This window comes from Phyllobates terribilis, unplaced genomic scaffold (genome assembly GCF_046119375.1).
Source record: "Phyllobates terribilis strain yellow unplaced genomic scaffold, ASM4611937v1 Scaffold_3__8_contigs__length_932513732, whole genome shotgun sequence".
In the NCBI taxonomy this organism is placed as follows: domain Eukaryota; kingdom Metazoa; phylum Chordata; class Amphibia; order Anura; family Dendrobatidae; genus Phyllobates; species Phyllobates terribilis.
In genome coordinates this window covers 66,482,431-66,499,517 of record NW_027362763.1, presented here as the reverse complement: position 1 = coordinate 66,499,517, position 17,087 = coordinate 66,482,431, and the positions used below count along the sequence as shown (strand labels likewise).

General features: G+C 45.3%; 1 protein-coding gene across 3 annotated transcripts in view; it reads left to right on the top strand.

The window, feature by feature from the left end:
* Nucleotides 1-17,087, top strand: part of LOC141258813 (cytochrome P450 2K1-like) — a 312,341-nt gene that overhangs the window by 82,394 nt on the left and 212,860 nt on the right. For all 3 annotated transcript variants that reach the window (XM_073673963.1, XM_073673962.1, XM_073673961.1), the window contains exon 4: nt 16,935-17,084. In XM_073673963.1, coding sequence (XP_073530064.1) covers nt 16,935-17,084 — 150 coding nt within the window. The remainder of the gene's footprint in view (nt 1-16,934; nt 17,085-17,087) is intronic.

Below are 17,087 nucleotides of genomic sequence, written 5' to 3'. Positions count from 1 at the left end.
TTTTTTCACAGCATTTGGCTGAATCTAGCAAAGCTAATCCTTTTTGGCCTATTGCAGAGTGTGTTAGTCAGTGGAGTAGCCTATCTGTGTTGCAAGATATACCACCTGTGTATAGAATACCAATTTTTTTACTGCACCTAGTGAAGTAAAATCTTTTGGGCATAGCATCATTCTATTAGTCCATCTATACTGACCTCCATCAGGTTGCAAACTGAATATAATATTTTTCTGCATCTAGCTCTGAAAAAATATTTGGGCTTCTAGCAGTGTGTGGGACTTGTTCTATTAGTCCTTCTATACTGACCTCCAGCAGGTTGCAAATTGAATATAATTTTTTTCTGCATCTAGCTCTGAAAAAATATTTGGGCTTCTAGCGGTGTGTGGGACTTGGTCTATTAGTCCATCTATACTGACCTCCATCAGGTTGCAAATTAAAAATAATTTTTTTCTGCATCTAGCTCTGAAAAAATATTTGGGCTTCTAGCAGTATGTGGGACTTGGTCTATTAGTCCATCTATACTGACCTCCATCAGGTTGCAAATTAAAAATAATTTTTTTCTTCATTTATCTCTGAAAAAATATTTGGGCTTCTAGCAGCGTGTGGGACTTGTTCTATTAGTCCATCTATACTGACCTCCATCAGGTTGCAAATTAAAAATAATTTTTTTCTGCATCTAGCTCTGAAAAAATATTTGGGCTTCTAGCAGTGTGTGGGACTTGGTCTATTAGTCCATCTATACTGACCTCCATCAGGTTGCAAATTAAAAATAATTTTTTTCTGCATCTAGCTCTGAAAAAATATTTGGGCTTCTAGCAGTGTGTGGGACTTGGTCTATTAGTCCATCTATACTGACCTCCATCAGGTTGCAAATTGAATAAAAAAATTTTCTGCATCTAGCTCTGAAAAAATATTTGGGCTTCTAGCGGTGTGTGGGACTTGGTCTATTAGTCCATCTATACTGACCTCCATCAGGTTGCAAATTAAAAATAATTTTTTTCTGCATCTAGCTCTGAAAAAATATTTGGGCTTCTAGCAGTGTGTGGGACTTGGTCTATTAGTCCATCTATACTGACCTCCATCAGGTTGCAAAGTAAAAATAATTTTTTTCTTCATTTAGCTCTGAAAAAATATTTGGGCTTCTAGCAGTGTGTGGGACTTGTTCTATTAGTCCTTCTATACTGACGTCCAGCAGGTTGCAAATTGAATATAATTTTTTTCTGCATCTAGCTCTGAAAAAATATTTGGGCTTCTAGCGGTGTGTGGGACTTGGTCTATTAGTCCATCTATACTGACCTCCATCAGGTTGCAAATTAAAAATAATTTTTTTCTGCATCTAGCTCTGAAAAAATATTTGGGCTTCTAGCAGTGTGTGGGACTTGGTCTATTAGTCCATCTATACTGACCTCCATCAGGTTGCAAATTGAATAAAAAAATTTTCTGCATCTAGCTCTGAAAAAATATTTGGGCTTCTAGCGGTGTGTGGGACTTGGTCTATTAGTCCATCTATACTGACCTCCATCAGGTTGCAAATTAAAAATATTTTTTTTCTGCATCTAACCCAGCCAATAGTTTTGGCCTAATACCACAGTTTGGCCACTCAGCTCTGCTCGGTTACCATCCATTGTTTTTTTGTGCAAACAACTCCAGAGTTGTGAATTAGTTAACCACCAAAATGAGTGGAAAAAGGCCTGCTGCTGGTGGAAAGGGGAATAGGCGTGTTGGGAAGGGGAAAAAAGGTTGTGTCCGTGGGGTAGGTGCAGAAGAAAGACCATCTTCCAGCCAAACTAAAATGTCTACTTCTTTTAGAGGACAATGTGATAAGATCCCTTTCTTACGGCCACGCCAATCGCTACAAATTCCAGATGAGGCACAAAAACAGCAGGTGCTTCAACGGATATCAAGTGCTCCTTTAAGTGGGCTCTCCTCCACATCAACTTCAACATCACAAATACTCCAGTCCTCAAAGGTGTCACCCAAATCGCACTTGCTTCCTCACAGCTCCCAAATCTCCAGCTGCCCGTCTGAGTATGAGGTAGAACAGATGGTTGAGTCTGCAGAGCTGTTTACTCATACTATAGCCTGGGAATCAGAGGTCGACTCCAGCGCTTCTGTGAATCCAGACGAGGAAATGATCTGCACTGATGCCCAGAATCTTTATGAGTCGGATCCAGGACCAGACGCAGAAGGTTCTGACCCTCATTCCGAAACTGTAACTTCTGTTGGTGGAGACAATGAGGAAGACGATGATAAGACTCAAATACCTGATTGGAGCGACAACTTTAGTTTTTTGTCAGGGCAGGAACAGGTTGGCTCTGAGGACGACGGGTGTGATAACGCACAGGGTGATGATGATGAGGTCGGAGATCCCACTTACTGTCAACCCACAGTCAGCCAAGAGATGAGGTCAGCAGAGGAGGTGGAGGAAGATGCTAGTGACGACGAGGTCAGGTTGCGCCTTCCTGGACAGAGACGTAGTACTGGAAGCACGTCAACAACTGCATCCTCAAACACAACTCTGCCTCTCACCACAAGTCGTGGTGGCTCTTCAGGTCGCATGGGTGCTAAGCCTTGCATAGCCTGGGCATTTTTTCAGATCGATAAAGATGACCCAACTCGTGTTATCTGTAACATTTGTCAGCAAAAGCTAAGTAGAGGCCAAAAAATACATAGTTTGAGTACTTCATGCATGAACCGGCACATGGACATGAAGCATAAGTTGCAGTGGGAAGCTCAGTGTGCTACAATGCGGTCTAGCCGGCCGGGCCAACCACCGTCTGCCATATCTTGTGCATCCGCGGCCTCTTCATCCTCTGTGACTGGGGGGACAGCAGTCACACCTGTTTTGGGGCGCAGACCTGCCACCTCTTTACCCGCAACAGCCAGCGTGATTGGCAGGTCATCATTTTCTTTGGAGGTGGTAACACCAGCTGGTCTTGAGCGCTGTCCGACATCGATAGCACCACCTTTGGATCAAGGCAACCTAACATGTCCGCCTGCATCTTCCTCACAGACCGGCAGTTTGCCGGGGACACCCTTATCAACCCCGTCTAAGCACAATAGCCAGCCCTCGGTCCCTCAGATGTGGACAAGAAAAAGACCATTTCCTCCTAGCCATGAGAAAGCTAAGAGGTTGAATTTCACCATCTGCAAGCTCTTGGCTACAGAAATGCTGCCTTTCCGCCTGGTGGACACAGAGGATTTTCGAGACCTTTTGTCCGTCGCAGTGCCCCAGTACCAGATGCCCAGTCGGCACTACTTCTCAAAGAAAGGTGTGCCTGCGCTCCACCAGCATGTCGCACACAACATCACCGCTTCTTTGAGAAACTCTGTGTGTGACAGGGTGCATTTCACCACAGACACTTGGACGAGTAGGCATGGACAGGGGCGTTACATGTCGCTGACTGGGCACTGGGTAACTATGGTGACAGCAGGACAAGGGGCTCCTGTCCAAGTCTTGCCGTCCCCACGAGTTGTGCGTCAATCCTCTTTATGTCATTTTTCCTCCACTGCTTCTGCCTCCTCAACCTCCTCTCGGTCTTCCACCTGCACCCAAAGCCTGTCTGGTCATGCCACAAGCTTTCTAACTGCGCAGAAGGGATCCTGCACACCTCCTTACTATGCTGGCAGTAGGGCTCAACGTCATCAGGCGGTTTTTACATTGAAATGTCTGGGAAATGTGAGTCACACAGCTGAGGAGTTGTGGTCAGCTCTGGAGAACCAATTTCATGAATGGTTGTCTCCACTGGACCTGAAACCAGGGAAGGCCGTGTGCGACAATGCTGCAAACCTGGGTGCGGCCCTTCGCCGGGGCAATGTCACACACGTGCCTTGTATGGCTCACGTGTTGAACCTTGTTGTCCAGCAATTTTTAGCCCACTATCCCAGACTAGATGGCCTTCTGCAGAGGGCACGGTCGCTGTGTGCTCACTTCCGCCGTTCGCATCCCGCAGCTCAGCGACTTACATCTCTACAGAAGTCGTTGGGCCTGCCACTTCACCGGCTAAAATGCGATGTGCCTACCCGGTGGAATTCAACTCTGCACATGTTGCAGCGACTGTGGCAGCACCGACAAGCCCTGGTGCAATACGTTCTGACGTATAGCCTGGGCCAACGAGATTCAGAGGTGGGGCAAATCACGCTGGAGGAGTGGTCTCAGATCAGGGACCTATGCACCCTTCTGCACAGTTTTGAAATGGCGACGAAGATGTTTAGTGCTGACGATGCCATTATCAGCATGACTATTCCGGTGATTTACATGCTGGAGCACATGTTAAACAGAATTCGGAGTCAGGTGGTGGCACAAGAGGAGGTGGAGGAAGTAGAGGAGGAGGAGTTGTATGAGGAAGGGCTAACATCTGCAAGGTCCAGACGGTCGGCAGCACCAAGGCGGCAGGCATGTGAGGGTGGGGGAGATGGTTTTACCAGGGCGCATGGTAGCAGCCAAACTAGTGAGGAAGGTGCAGGAGCCCAGGAAGAAGTGGAGGATGAACTGATGGAAGACTCATCAGATGAGGGAGACCTTGATCACATTTCTGTTGTGCGAGGTTGGGGGGAGAGGACAGAGGAAGGAAGCATGATTGTTACCTCGCCACCAACACAACAGGGACTTGGTGCTCCTGGATGCGCAACACACATGAGTGCCTTCTTGCTGCACTACCTGCAACATGACCCTCGAATTGTGAGAATTAGAAATAATCCTGACTACTGGGTTGCCACACTGTTAGATCCCCGGTACAAAAGTAAATTTGCAGAAATTATTCCTGCCATAGAAAGGGATGCACGCATGCAGGAGTATCAGCAGAGACTGTTGCAGAATCTTACATGTGCTTTTCCACAAAATACCAGTGGTGCACGTAGTGAATCTCACAGTTCCAACTTGCCAACCGTGGGACCGTCAAGTGTTCAGCACTCAAACCGTAACAGAACCACAGTATCTGCTGGTAACATCAATTTTGCGGAATCATTTCACCACTTTTTTAGCCCATCCTTTGCAAGGCCACAGGAGACAAGAAGTCTGACACATAGTCAACGCCTAGAGACGATGGTACAGGAGTATCTCCAAGTAAACATTGAAGCCACGACTGTGTCACTGGACCCTTGCTCTTTTTGGGCTTCCAATCTGGATAAATGGCCGGAGCTAGCCACTTACGCCTTGGAGATCTTGTCATGCCCCGCAGCCAGCGTTCTGTCTGAACGTGTGTTCAGCGCTGCTGGTGGTGTGCTGACAGATAAGCGCACGCGGCTCTCCACTGATAATGTAGACAGACTCACGTTCATAAAGATGAACAAATCATGGATCCGAAACGACTTTTCTACCCCTGTGTCATCCTGGGGAGAGTAAAAGCTTGATGATTGGTTAAAATCACCCTACCAACCGTTTTAAGCTTTCAAATTACTAATCATGTTTATCTGTATCTTGACTGGAAAATAATTTGGGCTTTGTAGCAGTGTGCAGCACTGATCCTATTAGGCCATCTATAATAAGCTTCACCAGATTTAAAATTAAAAATAATTTTTAGCTGCATCTAGCCCGGAAAATAATTTTGGGGCTCCGAGATGCGCAAGACAGATAAGTGCCTTCTTGCTGCACTACCTGCAGCATGACCCTCATATTGTCAGAATTCGAAGTAATCATGACTACTGGGTTGCCACACTCTTAGATCCCCCAAACTTTTCGATCAACCTTTTCATTTTAATAAAGACCAAAAAAATGGTCATTTTTGAAATTATAAGCATTAGCAGGTTGTTAGAAACTGAAATCAAACAGTTTTCAACTCAAAACTTTATTCTAGGTGATGTTACATTTTCACATAGGACCCCTTGTTCGAAAGGAGCTTCTGAACTCTCTCGTCCATTGAATTTGTCAGGTTTTGGATGGTTTCTGCTTCAATTGTTTTGCATGAGGACAGAATACCCTCCCAGAGCTGTTGCTTAGATGTGAACTGCCTCCCGCCATCATAGACACTCCTTTTAATGATGCTCCAAAGGTTCTGAATGTGGTAGAGGTCAGGGGAGCATGGGGGTCACACCATAAGTTTGTCCCCTTTTATGCCCATATCAGCCAGAGATGCAGATGTTTTATGTGCAGCATGAGATGGTGCATTATCATGCAGAAAAATGATCTTGCTGTGAAATACACGGTTCTTCTTCTTGAACCATGGCAGGAAGTGCTGTTTGAGAAAATCCACATACATTATGGAGTTCATCTTTAGCACCTTCAGGGATCCTAAAGGGGCCGACAATCTCTCTCCCCATGATTCCAGCCCAAAACATTACTCCACCTCCTCCTTGTTGGCGCTGTAGCCGTGTTTGCGTGGGGTGTCCATCAACCAGCCATCCTCCACTCCATTCATCTGGACCATCGAGCGCTGCACGGCACTCATCCGTGAACAAAACAGTTTTGAAATCAGTCTTCATGTAATGTTTGGCCCACTGGAGCCGTTTCTGCTTGTGTGAAGTGGATAGAGGAGGTCGACAGGATGGCGTATGCACAGCTGCAAACCTCTGAAGGACCCTGCATCTTGTTGTTCGGGGGACGTTGGAGGCACAAGCAGCTTCAAAAACTTGTCTGCTGCTATGACAAGGCTTTTTTGCCGCTGCTCTTTCAACCTGACGTAATTGCCTGTAGGAAAGAGTCCTCAATTTGCCCTTATCAGCACGCACACGTGTGTACTGTGAATCAGCTACATACTTCTTGATTGCCAAGACACTTCATCCTGATCATCGCACAATGTTGATTGTAGTCATGCCTTGACCTAAACACTCCACAATTTGTTGCTTCTCAGCAGCCGACACATCCTTTTTCTTTCCCATTTTGGCAGAAAATGTAGGCTGCTTAATAATGTGAGAGAGCCTTCTTAAGTAGTCTTGCCTTTCATTGGACACACCTGCCAAACTAATTAGCACAGGTGTCTGCAATTGCTTACAGTGATATAAAGAGCCCTGACACACATCACCATCAATGAGTTTAACTGACAAACAAACAAATTCTTCCCTTATCACTCCTAAACACTTTTTGATAATAATTTGGAACGCGGTGTACATGTGCTTTTCCACAAAACACCAGTGGTTCACGTAGTGAATCTTACAGTTCTAACTTGCCAACCGTGGTCTGTATGGAATTGTTCAATAAAGGGCCCAAAATTAAGATGACATAGATGGGAGAGGTCTCTATGAATAGGAATTCCTAAGTATTTGATACCCTGTGAGGGCCAGGCAAAGGGAAAGTTGGACTGGATGGAATCCTATATGGATTTAGGGAGGGAGACATCGAGGGCCTCAGACTTCGCTGCATTGATTTTAAAATTTTACCATGTAACAAAGTGATCTATTTCAGCCATAACAGCAGGGATGGATATATGTGATTGAGTGATATATACTAGGACATCATCAGCAAATAGAGAGCACTTGTACTCGGTGCCTCCCACCTCAATCCACCTAATATTGGGGTTATGGCGAATTGATGAGAGCAGGTGCTCCGTCACTAGGATGTATAAGAGAGGGGACAGAGGACATCCCTGCCTTGTCCCATTGGTGATTGTGAAAGGTGATGAAAATGTTCTGACGCACCCCCTGGGCCTTGGGACACCCGGAGCCGGACCCTTTTTGGTGGATGCTGGTGGTTGTAGTCTTCGTGGCGGCGATCCGGTTCCGTGGCTCAGGGCGGTCAAACCAGTGGCGGAACTATTTATGTGGTTTTGATGTTTAAATGTCCGACTACGCCACCCGTGGATTGCGGTCAGAGTGAACCGCCGCTACAGGGCAGACCGCTAAGGCTGGTGTTGTGGGTGCAGCAGAGCGTAGCATAACTCCCCACGGGAGGAGTATAGCCTCAGGGCAGTGTATGCGGAGGATGGGGGTGATGGTGCAGGGCAGCAGCAGTAACGACATGGAGTCAGTGATGCAGTTCAGGGCCTTTACTCACAGTTCTTATTATCCAGACCACGTCTGCAGGTAACGGCTGCCCAAGTCGTACTGTGCTCACCAGGTGAGGGGCTCAGACAACTCCCAGATAACTTTGGAGCGCTTCACAGGACCCCCTTTGTGTGTCCTTTGTCTGGCCTTTCTTACCAACACTTCTGTCCGGCTGCCTCGGGCCTCCTCTTGGTAAACTTGGCGCCAGTTTCCCTGACCCTATGTGGTGCCTTCCTAGCGGGTGGAGCAAGGGGCTGCGCCACATAAAATGTCAGAGCCTCCGGTTTCTAGCTGAGGGTCGTTTCCTGCCTCCACTAGTTCGGGGACCGGTCTCCCCCTTTGGCCTGACCCCTCCACGCAGGTGGATTTGGGCGTGCGGTGGCGACTCGCCCGTCCGCACCCCTGGGATCCCTTCATTCCTCGTTCCTGGAGCCTTCTCCGCTCCTCTTCCTTCCTTCTCCCTCTTGCAGGCCTGGGCCTCTGTTACTAGGCCCGCCTCCGGAGCAGAGCTCATGCAGAGCCCCTGCTCCCTGCCACTTCTGCTCAGACTTCTCTGCACTGAACTAAGATGGTGCCCACCTTTTATACTCCCTTCTCAATGCACCCAGGAACTGCTTCCTCCCTGCTCCTGCACTGCAGGGTTCCCCTTCCTCAGTGTTCCCTCCCCCCACTCCAGCCAGGGACAGGGACTGTCGTGCCCATCTCAGGGGCATATTGGTCGCCCTGCCCCACGGCAATGTGGTGTAATGCATGCAGGTGTCGGGTCATGATCCACACTCCATCCTTATCTGAGAGTGAGATATCACACCTCTGGGTGAGGTGCAATACGTCTGTGGCAACCGAGCCCTCGGTGCTACAGTTCCATTTATCTTCAGCCTAGGTGACGTATTGTGATACAGGGCCGTGATTTTGGCTATAAAAGGGTCCCCTAGACCCCTACCCCAAGCTTTTTAAGAGAATCATATATGGCGTGCCAGGAGACTCTATGGAATGCTTTCTCAGCATCCAACGAGAGTATCTACTTACAAATTTTTAACTGCATCTAGCCCAGGAAATACTTTGTGCCTAGTAGCAGTGTCTGCTAGTCAGCGGATTATCCCGGCTGTTAAGCAAGCTACACCACCTGTAGTTTGGACACTTAATTTTTTCAAAGGAAATGCTTCGGGACCACGGGATACTTAGTGAAGAGCATCAGGAGGCACCCCAAGGCATAGGGGCTGGGACTGGCACTAGGATGCCTTGCGGTGGACAGCCGAGCTCGATCTTTATAAAAGCTTTTTAACTGCAGCAGCTTTAGTGGACGCTACTGGAGCTGGAATTACGCGGCTGTTGGCATGAGACTTGCCCTCCAATAGATCCTTGTAAAAGGATTTAAAGTGTATTCATTCAAATTAGAGAGACAATTTAAATTAAAAAGCTTAGAGCTGCCTCCACCACAGGGGGGCTCGCTCGACCCACCAGCGGACAGGCACCAGTATTGGGAGAGGGGGGCTGGCCGTCAGGGTCCACCGCGGCTCTGGCACAAACCCGGCGACATGGAGGTGACACGGGCAGGAATGGACTGGTCGTGTCGGCTTCTCACTTTTTTGATTTTAGAAGGGCATGACATGCCTATATCTGTGTCTCCCCCTCCTTTTACTCCTCCACCTCTTTTCTTTTCGCATGACTATATGTACTTGTCACTTTTCCATGTGTTAGTTATGTCTTCTGAGCAGTTTGTCAGCTTTTGGACACCTTTGAAGGTGTTTTCTATGTGTTTCTATGTGTTTTTGTTTGCCTGCCATTGGTTTTAACGGTGTTCGAAGGTGTTCGACGAACAGATCGACGAACAGTTCGGCGAACACACGGGTGTTCGACGAACCGAACCGAACTCGAACACTACGGGGGTGGCTCAACACTAGTGTTGAGCCACCCCCGTAGTGTTCGGGTTCGGTTCGGTTCGTCGAACACCGGGATGTTCGAGGAACTGTTCGTCGAACTGTTCGTCGAACACCGTCGAACACCGTTAAAACCAATGGCAGGCAAACAAAAACACATAGAAACACATAGAAAACACCTTCAAAGGTGACCAAAAGCTGACAAACTGCTCAGAAGACGCTTTCTTTAAAAAAGCTGGCCGGCAATTCAGCAGCGGCATACACCGGTACCCGACAATTTAGACATGAAGGAATAGAGCATCACACATAGATTAGATAGATAGAAACATGTCAGTCACATATATATGAAGTACAGTGACAGTGTTGCTTACTGTACTTGTCATTTAGTGTAAAGGATTTATTAAAAAATTTAATAGTGTTTTCGTGCACCGTCTCTTTAAAAAAGCCGGCCGGCAATTCAGCAGCGGTACCCGACAATTTATAACAGACAGAATAGAGCTTCACACATAGATTAGATAGATAGAAACATGTCAGTCACATATATATGAAGTACTGTGACAGTGTTGCTTACTGTACTTGTCATTTACTGCAAAGGATTTATTTGAAAAAATAATAGTGTTTTCATGCACCGTCTCTTTAAAAAAGCCGGCTGGCAATTCAGCATCTGTACCCGACAATTTAGAATAGAAGGAATAGAGAATCACACATAGATTAGATAGATAGAAACATGTCAGCCACATATATACGAAGTACAGTGACAGTGTTGCTTACTGTACTTGTCATTTAGTGTAAAGGATTTATTAAAAAATATAATAGTGTTTTCGTGCACCGTCTCTTTAAAAAAGCCGGCCGGCAATTCAGCAGCGGTACCCGACAATTTATAACAGACAGAATAGAGCTTCACACATAGATTAGATAGATAGAACCATGTCAGTCACATATATATGAAGTACAGTGACAGTGTTGCTTACTGTACTTGTCATTTACTGCAAAGGATTTATTAAAAAAAAATAATAGTGTTTTCATGCACCGTCTCTTTAAAAAAGCCGGCCGGCAATTCAGCATCTGTACCCGACAATTTATAACAGACAGAATAGAGCTTCACACATAGATTAGATAGATAGAAACATGTCAGTCACATATATAATAAGTACAGTGACAGTGTTGGTTACTGTACTTGTCATTTAGTATTAAAATAAAGGATTTATTATTAAAAAAAATTGGCGTGGGGTTCCCCGTAATTTTAGTCTCTAGCGGAGGTTAAGCAGACAGCTGGGGCAGATGTTTGAAGCCTGGGAAGGGGGTAATACCCACGGAGCTTCCCAGGCTACTAATATCAGCCCCCAGCTGAATACCTAGCCTTTACTAGCTATTAAAATGGAGGACCCCCCCCCCAAAAAAATGACGTGGGGTCCCCCCTAATTTAATAGCTAGCAAAGGCTAGGCAGACAGCTGGGGGCTGATATTAATAGCCCAGGAAGGGAGCCATGAATATTGGCCCCCTCCCAGGCTAGAAACACCAGCCGTCAGCCGCCCCAGAAATGGCGCATCCATAGGATGCGCCAATTCTGGCACTTAGCCTCGCTCTTTCACGCTGCCCTGGTTCGGTGGCAGGGGGTAATAGGGTTGGGGTTGATGTCAGCTTATAATGCCAGCTGACATCAACCCCAGGTTAGTAATGGAGAGGCGTCTATAAGACACCCCCATTACTAACCCCATAGTCAAAGTTAAAAAAAAAACACAAACACCCAGAATAAAGTCCTTTAATTGAAATAAAGACACAATTATTTATTGTTCTAAATTAAACCATACTTACCATCACGCCCATTCCAGCTGAAGCCAACGATCTCCTGCAATAAAAGAAAAATAATAAAGCAACCTCATCCTTACCTTTCCATGGTTCCCAGGACAGCTTCAGCTCTGCTACATCGAGATGACAGGCTGGACCTGCAGCAGAACGCTGCCATCCAGCCTGTCATCCCGCAGACACTGAGAAGCGCAGGCATGCTTGCGCTCCTCAGTGTCTGACTGTGATGGCATCCAGATGAGCCGACAATGAACTCGGCTCACCTCATGTACGTCACTGACAGCGTGGGAAAATTCTCCTGCACTCAGCGCTTCAGCTTGAGAATTTTCCCACGCTGTCAGTGACGTGCATGAGGTGAGCCGAGTTCATTGGACATGACCTCGGCTCATCTTTATGCCGTCACAGCCAGACACTGAGGAGCGCAAGCATGCCTGCGCTTCTCAGTGTCTGCGGGATGACAGGCTGGATGGCAGCGTTCTGCTGCGGTCCAGCCTGTCATCTCGATGTAGCAGAGCTGGAAGCTGTCGTGGGAGCCATGGAAAGGTAAGGATGATGTTGCATTATTATTTTACTTTTATTGCAGGAGATCATTGGCTTCAGCTGGAATGGGCGTGATGGTAAGTATGGTTTAATTTAGAACAATAAAGAATTGTGTCTTTATTTCAATTAAAGGACTTTATTCTGGGTGTTGTGTTCTTTTTAAATACTTTACTAGAAATTCATGGTGGTCATGTCTAATATTGGCGTGACCCCATGAATTTCGGGCTTAGGGCCAGCTGATAATGCCAAGCTGGCCTTAACCCCTTTATTACCCAGTGAGCCACCGCACCAGGGCCCTGGATGAGTTGGGTACAGCGCCAGAAGATGGCGCTTCTATGAACGCGCCATTTTCCGGGGCGGCTGCGGACTGCAATTTGCAGCAGGTGGGGCCCAGAAAGCTTGGGCCTCCCTGCGCTGCAGATTCCAGCCCCCAGCTGCCTAGTTGTACCTGGCTGGACACAAAAATAGGGCGAAGCTCCACGTATTTTTTTTTTAAATTCATGAAATTCATGGAATAATTAAGAAAAAAAGGGCTTCCCTATATTGTTGTGTCCGGCTAGGTACAAATAGGCAGCTGGTGGTTGGGAGCAGCCCGTTCCTGCCTGCTGTACCTGACTGGACACAAATATAGGGCGAAGCCCCACATCAATTTTTTTTTCATTATTTCATGAATTTCCTGAAATAATTTAAAAAAAATTGACGTGGGGCTTCGCCCTATATTTGTGTCCAGTCAGGTACAGCAGGCAGGAACGGGCTGCCCCCAACCACCAGCTGCCTATTTGTACCTGGCCAGACACAACTATATAGGGAAGCCCTTTTTTAAAAAAATTATTTCATGAAATAATTAAAAAAAAATTGACGTGGGGCTTCGCACTATATTTGTGTCCAGCCAGGTACAGCAGGCAGGGACGGGCTGCCCCCAACCACCAGCTGCCTATTTGTACCTGGTTGGACACAACAATATAGGGAAGCCCTTTTTTTCTTAATTATTCCATGAATTTCATGAAATAATTAAAAAAAAAAATGCGTGAGGCTTCGCCCTATTTTTGTGCCCAGCCAGGTACAACTAGGCAGCTGGGAGCTGGAATCCACAGCGCAGGGAGGCCCAAGCTTTCTGGGCCCCACCCGCTGCAAATTGCAGTCCGCAGCCGCCCCAGAAAATGGCGCGTTCATAGAAGCGCCATCTTCTGGCGCTGTACCCAACTCATCCAGGGCCCTGGTGCGGTGGCTCACTGGGTAATAAAGGGGTTAAGGCCAGCTTGGCATTATCAGCTGGCCCTAAGCCCGAAATTCATGGGGTCACGCCAATATTAGACATGACCACCATGAATTTCTAGTAAAGTATTTAAAAAAACACAACACCCAGAATAAAGTCCTTTAATTGAAATAAACACACAATTTTTTATTGTTCTAAATTAAACCATACTTACCTTACATAAAGGAATGTGTCTTTATTTCAATTAAAGGACTTTATTCTGGGTGTTTGTGTTTTTTTTTAACTTTGACTATGGGTTTAGTAATGGGGGTGTCTTATAGACGCCTCTCCATTACTAACCTGGGCTTGATGTCAGCTGGCATTATAAGCTGACATCAACCCCAACCCTATTACCCCCTGCCACCGCACCAGGGCAGCGTGGAAGAGCGAGGCTAAGTGCCAGAATTGGTGCATCCTATGGATGCGCCATTTCTGGGGCGGCTGACGGCTGGTGTTTCTAGCCTGGGAGGGGGCCAATATTCATGGCTCCCTTCCTGGGCTATTAATATCAGCCCCCAGCTGTCTGCCTAGCCTTTGCTAGCTATTAAATTAGGGGGGACCCCACGTCATTTTTTTGGGGGGGATCCTCCATTTTAATAGCTAGTAAAGGCTAGGTATTCAGCTGGGGGCTGATATTAGTAGCCTGGGAAGCTCCGTGGGTATTACCCCCTTCCCAGGCTTCAAACATCTGCCCCAGCTGTCTGCTTAACCTCCGCTAGAGACTAAAATTACGGGGAACCCCACGCCAATTTTTTTTAATAATAAATCCTTTATTTTAATACTAAATGACAAGTACAGTAACCAACACTGTCACTGTACTTATTATATATGTGACTGACATGTTTCTATCTATCTAATCTATGTGTGAAGCTCTATTCTGTCTGTTATAAATTGTCGGGTACAGATGCTGAATTGCCGGCCGGCTTTTTTAAAGAGACGGTGCATGAAAACACTATTATTTTTTTTTATAAATCCTTTGCAGTAAATGACAAGTACAGTAAGCAACACTGTCACAGTACTTCATATATATGTGACTGACATGTTTCTATCTACCTAATCTATGTGTGATTCTCTATTCTTTCTGTTATAAATTGTCGGGTACAGATGCTGAATTGCCGGCCGGCTTTTTTAAAGAGACGGTGCATGAAAACACTATTATTTTTTTTAATAAATCCTTTGCAGTAAATGACAAGTACAGTAAGCAACACTGTCACAGTACTTCATATATATGTGACTGACATGTTTCTATCTATCTAATCTATGTGTGAAACTCTATTCTGTCTGTTATAAATTGTCGGGTACCGCTGCTGAATTGCCGGCCGGCTTTTTTAAAGAGACGGTGCACGAAAACACTATTATATTTTTTAATAAATCCTTTACACTAAATGACAAGTACAGTAAGCAACACTGTCACTGTACTTCGTATATATGTGGCTGACATGTTTCTATCTATCTAATCTATGTGTGATTCTCTATTCCTTCTATTCTAAATTGTCGGGTACAGATGCTGAATTGCCAGCGGCTTTTTTAAAGAGACAGTGCATGAAAACACTATTATTTTTTTTGATAAATCCTTTACACTAAATGACAAGTACAGTAATCAACACTGTCACTGTGCTTCTTATATGTGTGACTGACATGTTTCTATCTATCTAATCTATGTGTGAAGCTCTATTCTTTCGGTTCTAAATTGTCGGGTACCTGTGTACGCCGCTGCTGAATTGCTGGCTTTTCATGTTTCACTGTGAGCACAGTTCCCATCGATTTGGGCAATCACTGTAATGCCACAACCACTATGGCTGTGGCATTACAGTGAGTGGCAGACAATCCCTGCATGATTGGTGCTCTAAATAGCGCCAGACATGCAGGACACGCTTTTGGTGCACGAACAGTTATCGAACGTAACCTCGAACAGCCGAATTTTTTGCAAATCGTTCGGGTTCGTCGAACAACTCGAACACCACCCAAAACAGCTCGAATTTGAGATTGGCGAACAGTTCTAGTCGAACACCGCTCATCTCTACTCAACACTACTGTTTACTTTAAGTTCTTGATCAAGTGGTTAATATTACAGTGACTTTCTTTCCATAGCTCATCATACTTTCCAATTTCTGCCAAAAGTGTAAATGTACTGACCGGACAGTAAAGAAACATATGCTACTGTAGGGTAAACACCAATTGAGTCTGTAAGATATACAATTTAGAAATGTGCACACCCTAAGTCACTCACATAGGACTATGTCTCATTTTAAAAAGACACTTTTTTGATAATCGCGGCAAAATATTTTTCGACACATTAGAAATATTGCCTTTTGGATCTTTAAGGTACTTTGAGTTATCCAGTAGATCATAGAATCATAGAATCATAGAATGGTAGAGTTGGAGGGGACCTCCTGGGTCATCTGGTCCAACCCCCTGCTCAAATCAGGATTCACTAAATCATCTCAGACAGATGTCTGTCCAGCCTCTGTTTGAAGATGTCCATTGAAGGGGAACTCACCACCTCTTGTGGCAGCCTGTTCCACTCATTGATCACCCTAATTGTCAAAAAGTTTTCTCTAATATCTAATCTGTGTCTCCTCCCATTCAGTTTCATCCCATTGCTTCTAGTCTTTCCTTGTGCAAATGAGAATAAAGATGATCCTTCTTCAATGTGACAACCCTTGAGATATTTGTAGACAGCTATTAAGTCTCCTCTCAGTCTTCTTTTTTGCAAGCTAAACATTCCCAAATCCTGCAACCGTTCCTCATAGGACATGGTTTGCAGACCGGTCACCATTCTGGTCGCTCTTCTCTGAACTTGCTCCAGTTTGTCGATGTCTTTTTTAAAATGTGGTGCCCAAAACTGGACGCAGTATTCCAGATGAGGTCTGACCAAAGTGGAGTAAAGTCTGATAATGACTTCACGTGATCTAGACTGTATGCTTCTGTTAATACATCCTAGAATTGTATTTGCCTTTTTTTGCTGCTGCATCACACTGTTGATTCATGTTCAGTCTATGATCTATTAGAATACCTAAGTCTTTTTCCCATGTACTGTTGCTTAGCTCTATTCCTCCCATTTTGTATATGCTTTTTTCATTTTTATTGCCCAGATATAGTACTTTGCATTTTTCCCTGTTAAAAACCATTCTGTTAGTTACTGCCCACTGCTCCAGTTTATTTAGGTCTTTTTGAATCCTCTCTCTCATCCATCCTAGCTTTGTGTCATCAGCAAATTTAATCAGTTTACTCTCAATTCCTTCATCTAAATCATTGATAAGATGTTGAACAATACAGATCCCAGGACAGAGCCCTGTGGTACCCCACTTGAGACATTCATCCAATTGGATGTGAAGCCATTTACGACCACTCTTTGAGTCCGATCACTAAGCCAATTATGAATCCACCTAACAGTTGCCTTGTCCATTCCATACTTGATCATTTTTTCAATAAAGATGGTGTGAGATACTTTGTCAAATGATTTAATAGCAAGATATAAAATATTGCTTGCTATCTTTCCTCTCTAATATCTTCCCTTTTTATATTATGTGTCCTCAGGGATTCTTTTTGCTTCCAATGATAACTGGAGAGCGATGAGAAGATTTACTCTGTCATCACTTCGAGATTTTGGAATGGGGAAAGAAGCTATCGAAAACAAGATTTCTGAAGAAGCAGATTTTTTGGTACAAAAGTTCAGATCTTACAAAGGTT